The sequence below is a fragment of the Musa acuminata genome, chromosome BXJ2-5 (assembly GCF_036884655.1).
Source record: "Musa acuminata AAA Group cultivar baxijiao chromosome BXJ2-5, Cavendish_Baxijiao_AAA, whole genome shotgun sequence".
NCBI lineage: Eukaryota > Viridiplantae > Streptophyta > Magnoliopsida > Zingiberales > Musaceae > Musa > Musa acuminata.
Window position 1 is genome coordinate 47,679,948 of NC_088342.1, and position 18,460 is coordinate 47,698,407.

The window sequence follows — 18,460 nt, forward strand, 5'->3', positions numbered from 1 at the left end:
GCAAAATTTTGAACGCTTCGGGGGAAGGGAAAGGGGAGGGTTATTTGTGGAGGGAAATAAAAGAGGGCCGCGCGTGTGTGATTACTGCGGACGTATCACGTGCCTTCGGATCTGTCCTCTCACCGCTCTGCTTTTACTCTTCGCTGCTGCTGCTACCCAAGTCGGTGAAGTCTCGCACGCCATTAATGGACCTTCCACTGATCGTCGTGCTCCGACCACGAATCGGCACACTCGGATCCACAACTGCGGCGCGACACCGCCGGAAGCTTTTGGTGGAGGCGGTAGAACCGAAGATGACACCTTCTTCGGTAGTGCGAATCGACGAGTTGAAACTCCAATTCCATCTTCTTGTCCGTTTGAAATCACGAGGTGAAATGAAACTGAACCCCCTTTTTTTTTATTCTTTTATGGTTGGAAACAAGCAATCGAATTGGCAAAGACTTTATTCTTCTCCGTGTTGAAACACATTATTACTGGTCTTCTTTTAATTAAGTTATTCTTCCTTCCCGCCAGACATATTTCTTGCATCTTCGATTTTATACAAGTGTTTCTTCCGCTTTGTTATGCAACAACCGTACATGCACGATGCGAGACAATATAAAAAGGCAAAAGAACTAATTCATCCAGCACACCGGTCTTGTTTCGGAAATCAATATTTCACTATACAGAATATTACAATGCACCCTGCTCTTCAGTACATGATTTGGTTCGATTGCTTTACCATCTAACACGTTTTTTTTCAGGTACAATTCTCTTAATACTATAATTATAAAACAGCATGTTTTCACAACTTACAAAGCACATAGTCGAGACCTGAATGTTAAGCCGCAACATTGTTCTAAAACATCATGAGACGAAAAATAGTTTACCTGACCATACAATAACGGCCAGACAAAACCAGTCAGGCCTCTACACCAGCATGACAATCTAGCTTGCAAATTAGGTAGGCTGTTTCCAACCAGGTTCTTGGATGTGCTTCTGTCTGAGCATTTTAGAGATCATGTATCATGTTAAACCAATGGAATCCATCTTTAGCTATTTTGATCTCAGCAGCATGATTAATCCACTGATTTACTTAAAATAAGTTGTGTTAACGCTAACTGAGGTAAATTCACAGCGCTGAGCCAAAAAACAAGACAAAAGAAACACAGAAAAGTTTCAGAAAGATGGTTATATACAACATTGATCACGATACAAACCAAAATCATCAATCAGCCAGGAGGTAAACATTATCACACTGGCAATTGATGTACAATATACCACACGTAGGTCAGACATCTCTATGATCAATTAAAAGAGAAGCTATAAATTCAATAGCAGTTAAAATTAATACATTAGTAACACTTAAATATATGGAACAACTTAATAAACAAGTAATAAGCAGTCATGCGACTGTTATTACAGGGTAAAAAGAATTAAAACAAAGGAACAAATAACAAAATGTGTTAATCTTATATAAGAAACCATGACGTAAAGAAACTGCAATATATCTTACCTAAATCACAATATTTCCAAACAAAATTATAAAACTGAAACATGTCAACAAGATTGCCTCATCTTAATCTGGCATAGAGAACCCCATACAAAGCAAAAGCTTCGTAAAGCCAAAGGTACTCCAAGCCATCTGGGAGCTACCGTCACTCAAACAGCTTCGTAATTAAGTACATGAAAAGGCACTTCTTCTCATACCATCTAAGCGCAAATATCATTCGAGATATTTATAAAAATAATTATTAAAATTCACCTAACAATAATTCATAATTCATAGGGAGTTTATGTTATGATGACAGCATTGCAAGGCCCAGCTTGGGTCGTGGAATGGTGAAAAATATTTCTAGTTGGTATTGCACTCTTTCGACATTGCGGGGTACCTCCTCTTTAGTGTTTCAAAAATATTATAATATCATGGCTGCAGATAATTCCATCTTGTTCTTTCGATAGTATTCAGATATTCATACTTACCATTTCTAAAAGTATATCCTAGATAAGTACAAGTACACCATAACCATCACAAAATTGTGACTGGCTTGAGCAACTGTACAGGATTTCACTCAAGACTATTCCCATATGCCCAGGCAAAAGAAACAGACCGTGTAGTGTCACAGTAGTTAATGCCAAATGCTACAGCCTTTCTATTGCAATCTTAAGCCAGGATGGAAGAGATCAGGTAGCTGATATCCTGTGTAAAACTATCAAACAAACAAGAACACATCTCTCTCGAATGCAGTATCGGATCCCCTGTTCTAAGCTTGTTGTCCTCAATAATCATCGATTGTGGTTGAGGATCTATACGTCGACCAACAAATGCAAGCATAGGCTATCTGAACTGCTATAAAATATAAGGATCCAAAAAGAACATCATGAATCAGCCATGTAGAAATTGTACCAATGTAGAATCTAGAACCAAATAACATAAACAAAAAATATGCAATTTGGAATGATTCTGGACCACAACCTATAATATGATATAATGAGAAGATGCTTTCAGATTAAGATACTCTGCACATAAAATAAGGCATTATACAAAAAAAATCCTAAAATCAAAAGTTAGATTAGATTTGTTACTACATAAGAGGATCCAAGCTACCAAAATGGTAAGATCAGTGATATGATCAAAGACAAGGCAATTCCTGCCAATGTGATGAGAACCCATTGATTTTGGATGAGGAGCCAAAGAGAATCTGATACTTGTAGTGCTCCAAAGAACACCGATGAGAGTGAGTTCAAAATCTCATTAACTTAAATTTCTAAGTGGGTGGAAATTCTTATTGTAACAACAAGTCAACAAAAGATTAATCCTCAGTGAAACAGAGTTATAAAGTTCTGTTGGCTATGATCAAAAGCCAGGTCTGCTGTAACTTGTGCAGCTCAAAGAACCAGGGAGTAATGGATGCTCTGTCATGTTTTGGAAAAAAAAAAGTGGCATCAAATAAGTAATCAAGTTGGATAGCATTAATGCAATAGGACACGACTAAAGTAGCATATTATATGGAAGATAATTAGCTGTCCTAGCAGTTGGAACCTTCAAAGTGCTACTTAGGCATCCTGGAATAGAAAATAAATACATAATGGATGATTTCATGAAGCAAAATTCAGAATTTTAAAGAGAAAAGAATCCGATTGATGAAACATCCATAGCAACAGTTATAAAAGTGCAATGCACATTACAATAAAAACAAAATCATGTGGCATGTATACAGAGATACCATAAAAGAAGCCAAGAACAGTGGTAATAAATAATATATTGAGGATGCAATTATCAGTTGATCGTCCTCCAAAAGAGTTCCAAGTTTACAAGGTGAATTTGCAATTTTGGCAACTAGCAAGTGTAACACCTGATATGCATCACTCAAAGTGCTAACCATGGACCAAACAATTTGGTCGCAACTAGTGCAATTAACTGCATACTGAAATGCATCACGCAAGGTGTCTTTAAATAAGAAAAGCTTATACAGTATTGAAGTTAGACATGACCAATCCACCAACCTCTCTTGTCCTCTTACTCAACTACAAGGCTCTTACCCTTGGTTCTTTCCTCTTCTCCCTGACAACCTCTCCCACCCCCACCCCCAGTCTGCTTTCGACTCTCTCTCCATCCAACAAAGCAGCTGTTAGTCATTGCCACTACTGAACCATGTGGAAGCACTAGATTTCCTTTCTTCACTTTACTGAATAATTCACACTGGCTTCATTACCACCCCCCCCCCCCCCCCCCCCCTTTTTTTTTTTTGCTTTGTCAAGGACTCTTCTGTGCCAACAATACAGCCAATCGCTGAAAGTGTCGGCATGGAATTCCTAGGAACAGTTATTTAAGCAAGGATTTATCAAAATATGCTATCTATCAACCAAGAAGGCAATCATTGTGTAATAGCACTCACTCACTTTCAGAATCAATGTTCATTTCTTTCCAATTTCCAAATTTCGCTGCAGCAACAACTTTTAAAGACTTCTAAAGACCATGCATTAAGATTGCAACTCCAATATTGCCAACTTATTAGATGCCAAATCCAGAGGTTGCGGAATGCTAAATCCTTAAATTCTATGAAAGAAGTGGGGCTTCTTGTTTTACAAAACTACCTTGGGCTATACATGAGATCAATTAATTAGGTAGGAAAATATAAATGTTCCACTACTCTTTGTTGCAACTCGGTACTCACACTAATTGGTGACTGTCCAAAGTATGACACTAACAGGTCTTAACTTGTACTAGTTGACCTTCAGAAAATAATAAAAAAGCCAAAGAAAAAACCATAGCACCCATGGCAGCTACCATTTAGGACCTCTCCCTCCGTGAGCCCAGGTCACTGACGACAGTAGTCTTCCATGCCACATTGAAGGCTTCTATCTGGCATCAATGATGGTAGCAACATCATGATGTACTAACTGCAAATAGTTAGTGGCATCCCGTGAACGGAAGCATCTATTCCTCATCTTCTGTTCTTCTTTGGCTAATTCCAGTAGCTTAATGATTTATAAATGAAGCCAGTGGCAAGTTTATGACACCATCATTCAACCAATTAGAAAAGATGCCTTGTTTGATTCCAAAACTAAGATAATTCCATGGGTAACCTTAAAGCTCGTAAAGTCTGATCTGATTCAACTACTTTTGGTCCGTTTCTTAGGGTTTTTCCAGGACTTAGTGGCCCTATGAAATAGATAACGCAGCTGAGTTTCCCAACCTTGATACAAATGCTATCGTTTACAATTATAGTTCATAAAATTATATTCTCTGCTAGTTCTACAAGCTATTTTTTAACCAAGGGTAACAGTATCCACAAAAACTGATATAAACACATCAACATGGACATTGGCCAAACAAATGTAGCACTGTTCTAGAGAAAAAATATTTAGAAGACTACCAATGCCTTCTCCAAGACTAGCAACCTACAGGTTGCTCAGTTTATCACATAGGTGCTGCTTTGGACCATCGACATTGATTAGATGAGAGCTAATGGACCATGTCTTAACAAGCACTCAAATGTTGTAAATGGATCAGAAGATCACAACTTGGTCAATGAGCTTCAATTACCCATAATTTATAAAATGTTTAGACAAAGATTTTTAATTTTGAATAATACTGTCCGGTATGAGCGGTACATACAGGTCCGACAGCATACCCGTACGCGGACCTCCCGCTACTGGGCGGAACGCTCAATATTGCCTCATATCGGATGATATGAGGGTATATCGGACGGTAACGATCAAAATTTCGACCGTTCACACCCGACACAACTCGATAACAGTCGATTTCGACTGTTACCGATCTGTAACAGTGCTCCAACGATCAAAATGACCGTTGGAGCCCTTTCTCATAGGTTTTTAAACTCATCTTCTCCCCTATTTCACTCTCTCACTCTCTTAAACTATCTCAAACTTATTTTTTCTCACATTTACACTCTCCTAAACTCTACAAAACAATAATTTATTAATTGAAAATTAAAATAATTTTTCTATAAATATTTTAATATTTACAGAAGAGCAATCTGTAACGGATCGAAATACGAACCTTGCACAAGGTTATTCCTCAAAGTCCGAAAAAGATATGTGATACTATTCTTACCTAGTTTATATTGGTTTTGCTAGACTTATACTATTACTATATTTATTTCTAACTTAAAAACTCTATCATATTTTTTTATTTTCAAAGAATTTTACACCTAAATTAGATGTACCACTTGGTACACAGTGCCGTAACGAGTGAAGCTCGAAACTTTGGTACGGTACGAAATTTCAATAATTGGTTTAGACTTCTCTGCACACCTACCAATTGTTTATAAAATCGTAAAACATCTATATTGATGCTAACAACAGAAGATAGAATTAGTATTCCAATGATAACAATACAAATTAAAAAAGGCTTTGATACATGAGAAGAGCATTTCATGGTGGAGCACCGAAATTAACATAAGAACTAGTCAAAATTAATTTTAAGGATGCAACAAAAATAGATTTAACAGTAATATCTATACTAAATTTGACTCATTAACTCAGATGACAAAGTCTTACGATAATTGTCAAATGCAATAACAGGAAGTCAGTGGGTGGAGAATAAAGGACAGAAAGCAATAAAGAAAGGAAGAAATAGGATGAACATGGAAAATAGAGTAGGGAGAGGAAAAAATTACAGGACAACGAAGAACTGGTCTCCAAACAGTATCATTTAGTCACTTTCTCCTCATTATGAGAGAAAAACCTTCTAACATATTGGCTGGCTGCTTCTCCCTCCTTTCCCAAAGAATTTCCTTAGTGCAGTACAATTCAGTCTTGCATTCCAAAACTCATAGTAACAAAAGAGAATAGAGGCACACTTGCTAAGCATGGTGCCTTTTGCAAAAACCCACATTATCAAATCGATTAGGCAATCCTTAGAAATTTATAAAATCACAATCAGCATATTTTTTCCTCTGTCATTCAACTTAATTTCAACCATCTAAAAGTAAAAAACACCTATAGGCAACATACAGCAACGTACTTTTAAATTTTCAATGGAAGCTCAGAACGAGTGTGATAGCATCTAACTGGAACAACACTTGTCATTATAAAGGTTGCCCAGATCTAACAATTTTCAGCATTCCACTGTAAAGGAACTTCACAGGAAAACACTTCACATATGTCAAATAAACATTTTGTATCCATCTAGTATTTCCAGTGGTCCAGTGGTTGGTTAGGAAAGTGGAACAGTATAGTTGACTCACCAACATTATTGAATGTAACTTCAAAAATTAAGATCCATGTTATCCAACTACTTAAGATTATATACACATACACATGTACAAATATAACAAATTCATTAACCCAAGAACCATCTTTGGCAGAGCTACTCGGGGAAAGGAAAAATTCTAAACTGAGACCGAGTAGAAGAAAAACAAACAAAACATGACAAGATTTGTCATGAAATAATTAACAAATACCAGCAGAAAGTACGAATTTCTTTGATGTCATATAAATATAAAAATGGCCAAATAAAAAAAATGACTAACCAATATAAATCTGAGAATATAAAAGTGTAGATTATTACATTGAAAGTCCATGGTTCTATCAACAACTGAATGCCTGAACCTATTAGCACCCTCCAAACTGCAGATACCACAAAACAATTAACCACAGTCACAATAAAACAATTCAAACAAGTTCTTAAAGCATCAAAAATAGAGATGCCCATATCAGAAAAAAAATTATATCAAGTTTATTTGCACAATCTTGATAGGGAAATTTGTAATAGTAAAATGGTCTCTATACCATGAAGTAGACTAGCTTCTGATCAATATATATTAAGATACACTAAACATCATGAGATAAATTAATTAGCTACCATCATCAAATCTAAGGTTCTACACTTCGTACACTGGTACAGACGGACCAGTTCTGGTCCAATCCTAGCTGATATATTGACACAAGATATACTAGTACGTGTCACAGTACAAAGGGGAAAAAATGACAGGTGGAGATAAGCGAGGAAGCAGGCAGCGGAGAAGAGGCCAAGGTGCAAGAAAGGGAATCACACGAGAGAGAGAGAGAGAGAGAGAGAGAGAGAGAGGGGGGGGGGGGGGCAACACAAGTGGGGGTGTATTAGGGTTTAAAAAATTAATAAAAACTGGGAGATAAGCCCAGAACCACAGTCAAAAAAACTTCCATTCCACAGGCAGACCAATACATACCAGAGTTTGCGTTGATCCGCCCAGTTTGTAGAACATAAATCCATTCAACATAGACAAGTTATTCATTGTGATGAATATATTAAAATAGATATTAAATATTCATATTTGTGAATGATTAGGGAACTTGGTTTACTAGTCCATCAAAGCATCAACTATATAGTATATCATTAATTATTGATTTTTTATTATTTTTTCAGTGATACTGGACGATTCTACTTGGTATCTCAGTACCACACAGATCCATTACATTATTGAAACTATTATCGGATATATATATAAATATATATATATATATATACATATATATATATATATATAAGACCATGTTAGAAGCATTTTTGGTTAGAGATAAATGAAACAAACTCTTTAAGATGATAACATTCGTTAGAGACCAATAGATGCATTCAACTAATACTAGTAGTAGATGGAGAGATGAAAGATCTAAAAAAGCTTGAAAAAAGAGAAAACTTAGTAACTCTTCATTTGACTAATGGTATAGCCTTCAACATATCTAAATGACAGGAAAAGGCCATGCAGCCAACCCAAAAATTTGAAACCTAACAGCTTCACCTTGTTGTCTTTGTATTGCTAAAGGTAGTTCCACAAAGGTCCACAATGCTCTAGGACACTAAATAATATGACTCGATTTCACCAAGTCACATATAATGTGGTAAAACAAGTTAAAATTTAGGCCATAATCTAATGGTAATTAAACATCCTTCTAAACACCTATCATTCTTTTAAGCACCAAACCATTGAAATTCCAAGATAAATAATGTCTAATTTGCTCTTTTCTATAACCTAAGATTCAACATAATAGCAATCCAGAAAGGGACTCCAAAATACTAAAACCGTTGCCTCTTAAACAAATAATCAAATCTTATATTGAGAAAGATCTAAAGAGAACATTTTCCAATGTGATAAACATGTAGGAAAAAAATGATCATTCCATGAGCAAGATTTCTACTCGGGAAAGAAACTGGAGCTACCAGTACCACAAACGTATCTCCCACAGAACATGCATCTTCATCCAGATAAAATATAACTACTAAAGCAAGACAATAGCTAACAATTTGTGAAGATCATATAAAAGTTGATGAACATCTCTGAAAATAGCAAAAGTACAACAGCATAAAAAAGATGATATAGCATCAACATATAAAACTGCAAACACAACCATTGGATAAGGGCCTACGACTACTGGTTGTCAAATCAATCCCCACTTGCTGATTCAACTTGCAACTCAATATCCATATCCAACGCTATAGCAGAAACCTAGAAAAGGGATAAACAAAGGCAGTCTGAATATCACAAAAAGCCTCTAAATATGCCAGAAACCAGAGTTCATGCTCACATGATCAAAGGACATAAAATGCCATTTGTATGCATATACAACAGAATGCAGTAGATTACCATGAGTTTTCTGTCTATTTCAAAGGCTTTCCAAAATCTTTCCTTGATTTTTTTGAATCTTCAAGGGGTAAAATACCCTCAGAGACTCTGCAGAAAACACAAAAGGAAAATAGACAATCAGAATTTGCACATTAAAGGTAGTATTTGTTGTTTAATCTTTAAAAAAAAAACTGAATATATTGAACCTTTGCTTCTTGTTGTTTTCTTTCTTAATTGCAAACACCATATCCATGGCCATCTTTTGGTGCTCCCTGGTCTGTGCATGCAGATCCAAGCCCTCCACTGTTTCACAGTCAATGCTGCATATGCGGCACCATCCCATAGTCCCAGGCTTCCTCTTCTTTAACAGCTCAAAGACCTCCATTTCACTACGAGGGTTAAACTGGACAACCACTCATAAAAAAACCATTAAAAAAATCTTCTATATAAGAGGAACAAGGTCAAACAGTACAAGCACAAAGTGCAAACATATGTTTAGTAGACAATGAAAAGTCTGAACTCTGAAATTATTTAAGGGACAACGACAGTCAATGTCATACCGTACTAAACAGTCCAGCTTCATTTGCAAAGTCACGCCCATAACTGCCACCAAGTATGGGATCACCTATAGAAATACGACCCCGACCAAATTGCTCTCCTGCATGAAAAATATTGGGCAAATCTCTAGAACCAAATGTTTCACCGACCAGTATGTTACTTGCAGACACACGTACAGAAAACTCACCAGGGTGCATGTGAATATTCCCATCCAAGTCCTTTCTTATACTGCCCGGAAATCTACCTGAATCAAGTTGCTCCATCCGGAAACTTCTAGGACCATCAGGAATACCTCTTGACCCAGAGCCTAGCACAAGTGGCAAAAAAATAGTGCTCTCATGAAAAGAAATGCCAGATAAATCTGATGGAAGATAAAAAGCTTTTGATATATCAGGGAATCCATGAAGCTCCATAGAATCAATTTCCTTCAGAAATGGCTTACCTGATCCAAACTTACTAGATGAAAGACCACTGAATTCTCTAACTGGACTTCGTGCAGAAGGTACAACATCCATACGACGGCCGAATTCAAGAATAGGCTTGTGCAAATCAGAAATAGCACCAAATTCCTCACGGAAACCAGCAGGCCTGCGTGTTTCTACAATATCTATCATGCGGTGTTCTGAACCCGCTCCACTAGCTGAAAAAGGACCAGCATTACCAGCTTGGAAAGGACCAAGTTGAGTTGCAGGAAGGGCTCGGGGAATTCCATCAGGCCCTGGCAAAGACCTATCATAAGGTCTTGGTAAAGCATCAGAACCAACCTGCTGCCATCCCCTGTCGATGGGCCTCGACGAAGCAATGTAATTATCAAACTTTCGCATGCCTTCACCATCCAATTGGCTTGGCCTAGGAAATTGTTTCAAATCTTCTTCGAACTCCCTACGACCTACATTGTGTCTGCCAGGATCAAGTGGAAAAGGCCTTGGCATCCCATTATCAGGCAATGATCTGAATCTTTCATCTGGCAAAGGCCTAAATCTGTCTTCAGGCAATCCATGAGAAAAAGAAGAATCACGCATGCCATCAACTTGAACTTTTACTGGAATCCCATTAGCCTTAATCACATTTGACTGGACAAGTGGATCGGGCTGCCTAAGATCAGAAAATCCAGGCCTCCTGACATCATATGATTCAGCTTCCAAAGCATTGGCCGGTCCAAGATGAGAAGGACCTCCACGATCTTCTGGATGAAAAGGTCCTCTTGACATCATGGGATTTGATGTATTAAAGGCTCCAGAGTGTGGTGCATGCAGAGGTAATTGTGTTAAAGCTTCACCATGTGAGACTCTCGTACCAGCATGTGGCAGAGGTAAATGACTTCGACCTTGCCCTTGAGGAGAGATACCCTGTTCTGGAAACCCATGTTGTGAAAACCCAACATGTCCAGGAACTCTACCTGTGGTGGGCAAACCTAGACCAGGAAAGGTACCCTGTGGCACATCAGAATGATAACTGCCACCATATGGTTGCCCACTTGGAGGCCTAAGTGGGTCTTGTACAATTGAAGTATGCCCTTGACGAGGATTAGGTTCAGGAAAACTATGACCTGGGGGTCTCATTTGGCCTGATGCCATGTTTTGCCCAGGTACCTGCATTTGATATGGAGGAGCATCCTGGGGTCTTCTATCTGGAATGGGCCCAGGAAGTGGCATATGATGTGGTAATATTCTATCAGGAACCTGATACCTAGGGGTTGTGACTGGAACATTCAGAGGATGACTGTAGGGAAGGTGTTGTGTTGGATAACCCTCCTTACCCGTTAAAGAACCTGATGTTGGAATACCTTGAGGCATACCAGATCCTGGGCCTTGCCAAGCTAACTGAGATGTGTTCTTGTCATGATAAGCAGGCAGGAAGGATGCTTCTTCAATGGATGGAGGAGCACGTTGATGAGCTAGCTGTTGCTGCTGACCTTTATCACTACTAGGAGATGTCAATTGCTGAGGAGGATGAGTTTTACTAGTAACATCCCCAGCAGTCTGTCCTTCACTTAAGCCAAATGACTCCCTGGGAACAGCAGTAGAAATGGCATGCAACTGTGCATTATCATCAGACGATAGTTTCGCCCCTTGGACTTCCACCATGCCACCAGCCTTTTCATTGGGTTTACCTTCTGCACTCTGATTTTCCTCAGCATGTCCATCTTTAGGAACATTCGATCTCTCAGAACCATCTTCTGACAATTCAGCCAATTCCTCCTTCATTGTAAGCTTGGGTTCGGTAAGCTCCACATTTTCCTCTTCAGCATAAGAATCAAGTTTTCTACCATGGCTCAGTGTTGATTCCACCTCAGCTTGAATGTCCTTTTCCTTAAACTCTCCACCAGCTTTTTCTTTATCTGCTTCCAACCCTACTTCCGGAATCTTCGTGACAGCTGTTTCTGATCTTTCAATTTGCCCACTCCCTTCAGCATTCTTTGCAGCTAAATCTGATGATGGATCAGGGGCATGGCCCACTTTATCTACTACCCCTGAATGTGGAGCAGTAGATACAGCTTTCGAACTGCCCTGGCTACCTGTTTGCGGAAGATGAGACCTTTGCGACTCATATGTCGCTGCCAAATTTGTGCCAGGCCATGCCAAGTGACTCTGACTTGGCAATTGTTGATTCAGAGGAGGTTGTGCGGGCTTACCAGGTCCACCAGGAAACTGTTCAATTGATTGATGTGGCATGCCATTATTTGCAATCGTAGGCCTGATGGCTACAGCCTGTGCTTGATGTGTTGCCAAACCATGAGCCGGTGGCACATTTTGCTGAGGATGCATCTGCACTGAAACATGCTGTTGCATATGTGGTGGAACCTGAGGAGGCAATTGCTGCTGTGATGAGAGCATCCCCTGCGGAAACTGCTGGCCAGGATGCAAATGGCCATGTGATTGCTGAGGAGGCAAACCCTGCTGAGTTGCCTGTGCATGCACGCCAGGATGCTGGTGCAAATGTTGGGCATGCTGAGGAAGGGGAACAGGAGGCTGCTGCTGAGGATGACTTGCAGGAGGTCTTTGCGTATGTAGCATCGACTGCTGTTGGCCTTGCATTGGCATATACCCAGAAGGTGGAGGCATCCTAGGAGGCTGTTGAGGTGCAAACTGGTTTGGCAATTGAACAGGATGTTGTTGTGGCACACCCTGCTGTGGTGGCTGCATGAGCATGGGGCGTTGTGGCAGGGTACCAGGCTGGGTTTGCTGAAGCATCTGAGGTTGTTGGTAGGACTGATGTCCTGTCACTGCATGAGCCAAGGGATGCTGAGGTTGTGCCATTGGCTGGGACTGGCTTTGGGGATGAGCACTAGGATACTGGGAATGAGGCTGCAGTTGCATAGGTGGCTGTTGAATGGCAGTAGGACGGGCCTGTGGTTGAACATGTGGATGAGATTGCTGATGAGGGACAGATTGTAAATGCTGCTGTGGCTGAAGTGTCTGTTGATACGGTGGTGCCTGCATCTGCTGTTGTGATTGCACCTGGGGCTGAGGCTGAGGCTGAGGCTGAGGCTGAGGCTGAGGCTGAGGCTGGGGATAGTGTGACTGGGGTGGCTGCCCAAATTGCTGACCTGCTAGTTGTGCTTGGGGTAGTTGATTAGTTTGTGTGTGTGCTTGAGCATAAGGCTGCTGACCAGGTGTATGAGGTTGTTGTGCCTGCAACTGCACAAGTTGGGGTTGAGGTTGGGGTTGGGGTTGGGGCTGGGATAGTGGTTGTTGTTGGGCTTGCATCACAGGAGGCTGCTGCTGCTGCAGTTGCACTTGAGTTGCCTGGGCTTGTGGCTGGGGCTGGGGTAGAGGCTGGGCCGGGGCTTGAGTCTGAGGTTGGGGATAAGGTTGGGTTTGGAGATGAGGTTGAGGCTGCACATATGATGCAGGCTGTGACTGTCCTTGTGTTGCATTCTGAGGAACAACTTGCATTTGGGGCTGGGGATACTGTGGGTAGCCTTGCTGTTGATATTGAGCATACTGTTGATAATGCTGCTGGTAAGCGTCATAGCCAGGATACATCTGATAGTACTGCTGGTATTGCAATTGCTGTTGCTGGTACCATTGTTGTGGAGTCGAAGCCTGGGCTACAGCTTGTGCATAAGCAGTTGCATTAGCTTGGCCTTGAGATGCACCAGCAGGTGTAGTGGTAGTAGCAGAAGCAATAGGCACGGTTGCAGGAGCAGTAGCAGTAGCAGTTGCTGCAGGAGTAGCTGTAGCTGCAGTAGTTGTAGAAGTTGTGCTTGCAGTAGCTGTTGAAGTGGTTGTTGCAGGAACTGCTGAGGAGGCCACGGCAGGATCCTGGGAAACAGCTTGGTTTGATGTTGTCGAAGCTTGACCCTGACCACTATCTGCCTGCTGTGCTTGTGGTTGTAAACCCTGCGTCATTATCCAGAATCAAAATTAAAAACAGATTTACTGACCTAAAGTCAACAAAATCAAGACTGTCGGAACTCACAGGGCATATTTGTGTATGCTCTTGTACTTGCCGATGTATAATCTGGGTACCACACCTGTTGCATACAACAGGTGAATTTCCAAAGGTACAACCAGTGCAATGTGCAATGCATTCAGACAAAGTTCCCTGCCATTGGCATCCACTCCTGTGATAGAGACAGTAAACTGCCACCTTGCCAATGGTCTCCGCAAGTGCTTTATTTGATTCAATCAGTGGCTGGATACAACATCATGCTGCTATCAGTGAAAGAAGGTTCAACTCCTAAGAGAATTGCAAAATAAAAGAAAGAAGGAAACAGAGACCTTAGAATCTGCTTCAGTCACCAGGTATCCATCATAAGGACAAGCATGTGTAGTGGCCACAACATAGGCTAAACATGGTTTGCAGTACAGATGGGTGCACTGCGATTGTAAAGCCTCGTTTGGGTAGATAAGTGTGCGACAAACAGGGCAGAAATATTCACCAGGAAGAGACTGGATGTTCAGTATACACTCGTTATCAAAACCCATTGTGAAAATAACTCCAATACAGTTGAAGTCAACACTATCAAATTATCCTGCAAAGTTAAATGTCAAACACCTTAGTTGTGCTTTAACAAGATGAACCATGAAAAAAATCTTACATGGCATTATTATGTTAATTTACAGGTAGAGAGAAGCTGACTCCATCCGTTGCATAGTAACCATTTAATAATGGATAATAACTAAATCTCACAGCAGAAACCATCAGAACCATCAAAACGAGGGAGAGGAAGTAGGGAAGGACGAAGTGCAGCCATGCAGCAGCTACTTATATAGCATCAAATGATGCAGCAACTGAATAGATCCAACACCATTAGAAACAACAGCAACTATTAACAATATGATCATATGTGAATCTTTACTTACATAATCTAGTAGTGCTCTGTATAGCTACAAAGAAACAAAAGGACCAGCAACATCAAATAACAAACCATTAAACTAACTACAGTAAGCAACAGCTAAATGTCTGGGCGGCATCTTCGGTTATATTCATACAATGCATAAGATTGTCGAACAGAAACCAACGAGAAATCATGCAGACAAAAAAATATATATTACTACTCATAAGCAATATATCCCATTCACATGATGGTACTTTGAGCGCAATACAAGACAAACAGAGTAGGAGGGAACAACTAATCAGGAACAATTGAAGCGGCCTACACAGGAATCAGAAGAGAAAGACCAAAGATCCGCAGGTCCATACAATGCGCAAGATTGCCCTGTCGTAAACCTGCACATAATTGCGTATATATAGAAACCCTACACTACTGCTAAGCACTAGATCATATCCACATGGTCCGTTGAGCGCAGATAAAAAGAACACAAAAAAGACTAGAGAAGGAAGCAACTCGTCAAGAATAATCGAAGCGAACTCGACAGAAATCCGAATCGAAAGAGGAGGAAGGCCCACAATCCGAACCTGGTTCTAGGGTTTCGGAAACGGGCACTTGAATAGGGCTAAAACCCTAGACCGGAGAAGACGAAGCAGGACCGGCCTAGGGTTCCGGCGAGTAAGAGAGGAAACAATGGCGAGATGCGGTTGCTGCTACGTTTCTTTAGATCGGAGGAAAGAGTGGACGTGGCGGCGAAGGAGAGAGAGCGAAGGCTAGGGAGCGAGGGCGAGCGAGGTGGGGAAGAGAGGGCGGAGAAATATGAGAAATAATAGGTGGGGGCCGTCACCCTAAAGCCTCCCTTATATGGAGAGGAGCCGACGGTTTGGATCCCCCTAAGCAAAAATTCACGGCTCTGATTGACTACCGGGTACTGGAGAGGCGGCATCGTTGCGACACAAAATATTTCACCCGATGCTGCAGCCGCTTTGATTCGCTTTGCGGACGCCGCTATGGGGAAGAGCTGGGCCTGCGATCGTGACTTAAGGCACGACTTAAGCTTACGAATTATTAAGCGGACTAATTATATGTTACCCGTAGTTATATAGCTTTAGTATTTTTATCCTTATACTTTAAAAAATTATATTATTTTTTATAATTATAAAAATAAAATATTTAATCCGTTTATTCTAACAATATTAATTTTATTAACGAAAACAAAAAATAAAAGATATATTTTTTAATGTTCGATAATACATGGCGATGTTGTCGGCATCGATATCGATGTAGTTGTCTAGTCGCCTTCCACAACGATGAGATTTGTTTTCACCGCTACGTCACCCATGAGAAGTGTACTATTGACCTTATCACCATCCACCCTCATGTTCCTCTGCATCTATGTCAATATTGATGTAGTTGTCACGACATTTACGACGAATGTGGTGGTTGCCTCACTGCTAACTCATTTTGGGTGGATCTCAACCTCAACTCGAAGCTAGGTTTGTCATAGCTCTATTCGCTCTCTCCTGTTGTCGTGTTAGTTCTGGCACCACGTTGTAGGGAAATCTAGGACGACTTTACATGTAATGAAAGAACAAAAAAAACATAATCCCCAAATTTTTAAAAAGGTATTCATCATCATACGAAGATTTATGCATAAAAATCCATGAAACTTAAAATCACTGGTGAGATAGTTGTGTTACCTAAGGAGATCGTATATCCCTGAAATCCTACAGATATGTATGAGAGGATGAAGGAAATCAAGCGTCCTCTTCTCTAGCGGTAATTCACACAGTAGGTAGTGCGAAGACGCTCCATAAATCGCTGCTCAAATCTCCACACTTGTTATCTAAGGAGGAGAATATAAGAGAATAGAAGAATAAGATGTGACAATCAATAAGAATATAACCTATGGACATTTGGTTCCCTCCTAGAGGTCTCAATCAATTTAACCATAATAGATCCTACCCTATTAAGTACTATATCTTCATTCAACTACCCAAGCCACTTAGATCAGTGGATCTCTATCAAATAATCTCTCATTAATAAGATCCAATAATTCATAAGCTTATTGGATATCCAATAAAATATGGGGTTCAGCGGATATCTTATATTCGAACCTCTACTTATCGCAACACTTATCATATGTGTGTAACTCTCTAAGCCCAATATCGAGTTGGCCGTGAGTCACACCTATCAAAATTTCTTTAAACTCAGTGACTTATTATTCTTATAATAATTTATTCGACTCATCAACTGCAAACATACTATGCTACTATGCCATACTCCCTAGACGATATAGGGGAATCTAATCATTTTGATATATCTGTCCTTAGTTATCGTGTATCTATAGTCCCCTATCCATCTAATATTACAGAGATCGTATACCAGGCATGATATTGTCAGACTCATACGGTTTCTCATCGAGTCTCGCTCTAATCGGATTCTCCTGAATAACTATTTCTCTCTCAATCCAAAAAACCTATGCTAAAGATTTGTCTGAGCAAGAACAAAAGAGATATTCCGCTCATGATACCGAGAGCGGATGATCATCTTTCTGTAGGGAAATATGGGGGTGACATCATATACACCGCAAAAGAACATACAAACAAACTCCCAAATTTCCAAAATGTGTTCGACGTCGTGTGAAGATTGATGCGTAAAATCCGTGAAACTTAAAATTACGTATATGAAAGATTGTGTTAGCTAGGGAGATCGTATATCCCTGAGTCCCTACAGATCTATAGGAGAGGGTGAAAGAGATCAAACGGCATCCTCTCTAATGGTGCCATACAGTAAGGCTGCGACGATGCTCCTCAAATCTCTAAACTTACTATCTTAGGAGGAGAAGGGGAGAGGAGAATAGGAGATGACAACCTAAAAATGATTTAGCCTATGAACCATTGATTCCCTCCTATTTATAGATGTCTCTTATCAACTTAACCTTAATGGATCCTACCCCATTGGATATTGGATCTCCATCCAACTACCAAAGCCTCTTAGATTAGTGGACCTATATTCAATAATCTCTTATTATCTCTTATTAGATCTTATCCATATGATCTAATAATTCAGTGGCTCATTGTATATCCAATAAGATAAGGGCTCCAGCGAATATCTCATATCCGAACCTATACTCATCGCAATTCCTACCATATGTGTGTGACTCTCTATACTCAATATCGAGTTGGTCGTTAGTCATACGTATCAGAACTTCTTCTAGCTAAGTGAATTATTATATTCATAATAATTCACTCTGACTCATCGATTGCGGACGTACTAGGCTATTACGTCGTAGCTTCCAAACGATACAGGAGAATCAAATCCATTGGACATGTCTATCCTCAATTATTATATATCTATAGTCCATCGTCCATCTAATATCGTATATCGAGCATGGTGCTGTCAAACTCATACGATTTCTCCCGGAGTCTCACTATAATTGAATTCTCCCGGATAACTCTTTCTCTCTCATTCTGAATGATCATAGCTAGGGATTTGTCCGAGCAAGAACACATGAAATATTCTTTTTATGACACCGAGAATAGATGATCATTTATTTATACTCAATAAT

The 18,460-nt window shown here is 40.0% G+C and overlaps 1 protein-coding gene across 15 annotated transcripts; it reads right to left on the reverse strand.

Moving 5' to 3' along the window:
- Window positions 1–618: 618 nt before the first annotated feature.
- LOC103986128 (uncharacterized) lies at window positions 619–15,712 on the reverse strand. 15 transcript variants are annotated; one of them, XR_010487229.1, is made up of 11 exons: window positions 15,477–15,712; window positions 14,336–14,589; window positions 14,034–14,249; window positions 10,051–13,954; window positions 9,796–9,915; window positions 9,611–9,708; window positions 9,257–9,453; window positions 9,072–9,158; window positions 8,854–8,933; window positions 7,019–7,077; window positions 619–1,119 (listed from the first exon to the last, which is right to left on the reverse strand). XR_010487229.1 is itself a non-coding variant. In XM_009404029.3 (9 exons), the coding sequence occupies exons 2-8, from the start codon at window positions 14,540–14,542 to the stop codon at window positions 9,086–9,088; spliced, it is 4,815 nt and encodes a 1,604-aa protein (XP_009402304.2). In that variant the 5' UTR covers window positions 14,543–14,589; window positions 15,477–15,712; the 3' UTR covers window positions 8,721–8,933; window positions 9,072–9,085. The 15 variants fall into 15 exon arrangements, 1 of the variants encoding a protein (XP_009402304.2); XR_010487226.1 differs by having other exon boundaries at window positions 8,836–8,933; XR_001978097.2 differs by lacking the exon at window positions 619–1,119 and adding an exon at window positions 1,911–2,326.
- Between the last annotated feature and the right edge of the window lie 2,748 nt (window positions 15,713–18,460).

Coding starts and splice junctions, on each gene's coding strand:
- LOC103986128 (XM_009404029.3), bottom strand. CDS start 14,542: ATGGGTTTTGATAACGAGTGTATACTGAACATCCAGTCTCTTCCTGGT. Junction 14,250..14,335: donor TGACTGAAGCAGATTCTAAG/GTCTCTGTTTCC, acceptor TGTTGTATCCAG/CCACTGATTGAATCAAATAA. Junction 9,159..9,256: donor GAAAACAACAAGAAGCAAAG/GTTCAATATATT, acceptor TGTTTTCTGCAG/AGTCTCTGAGGGTATTTTAC.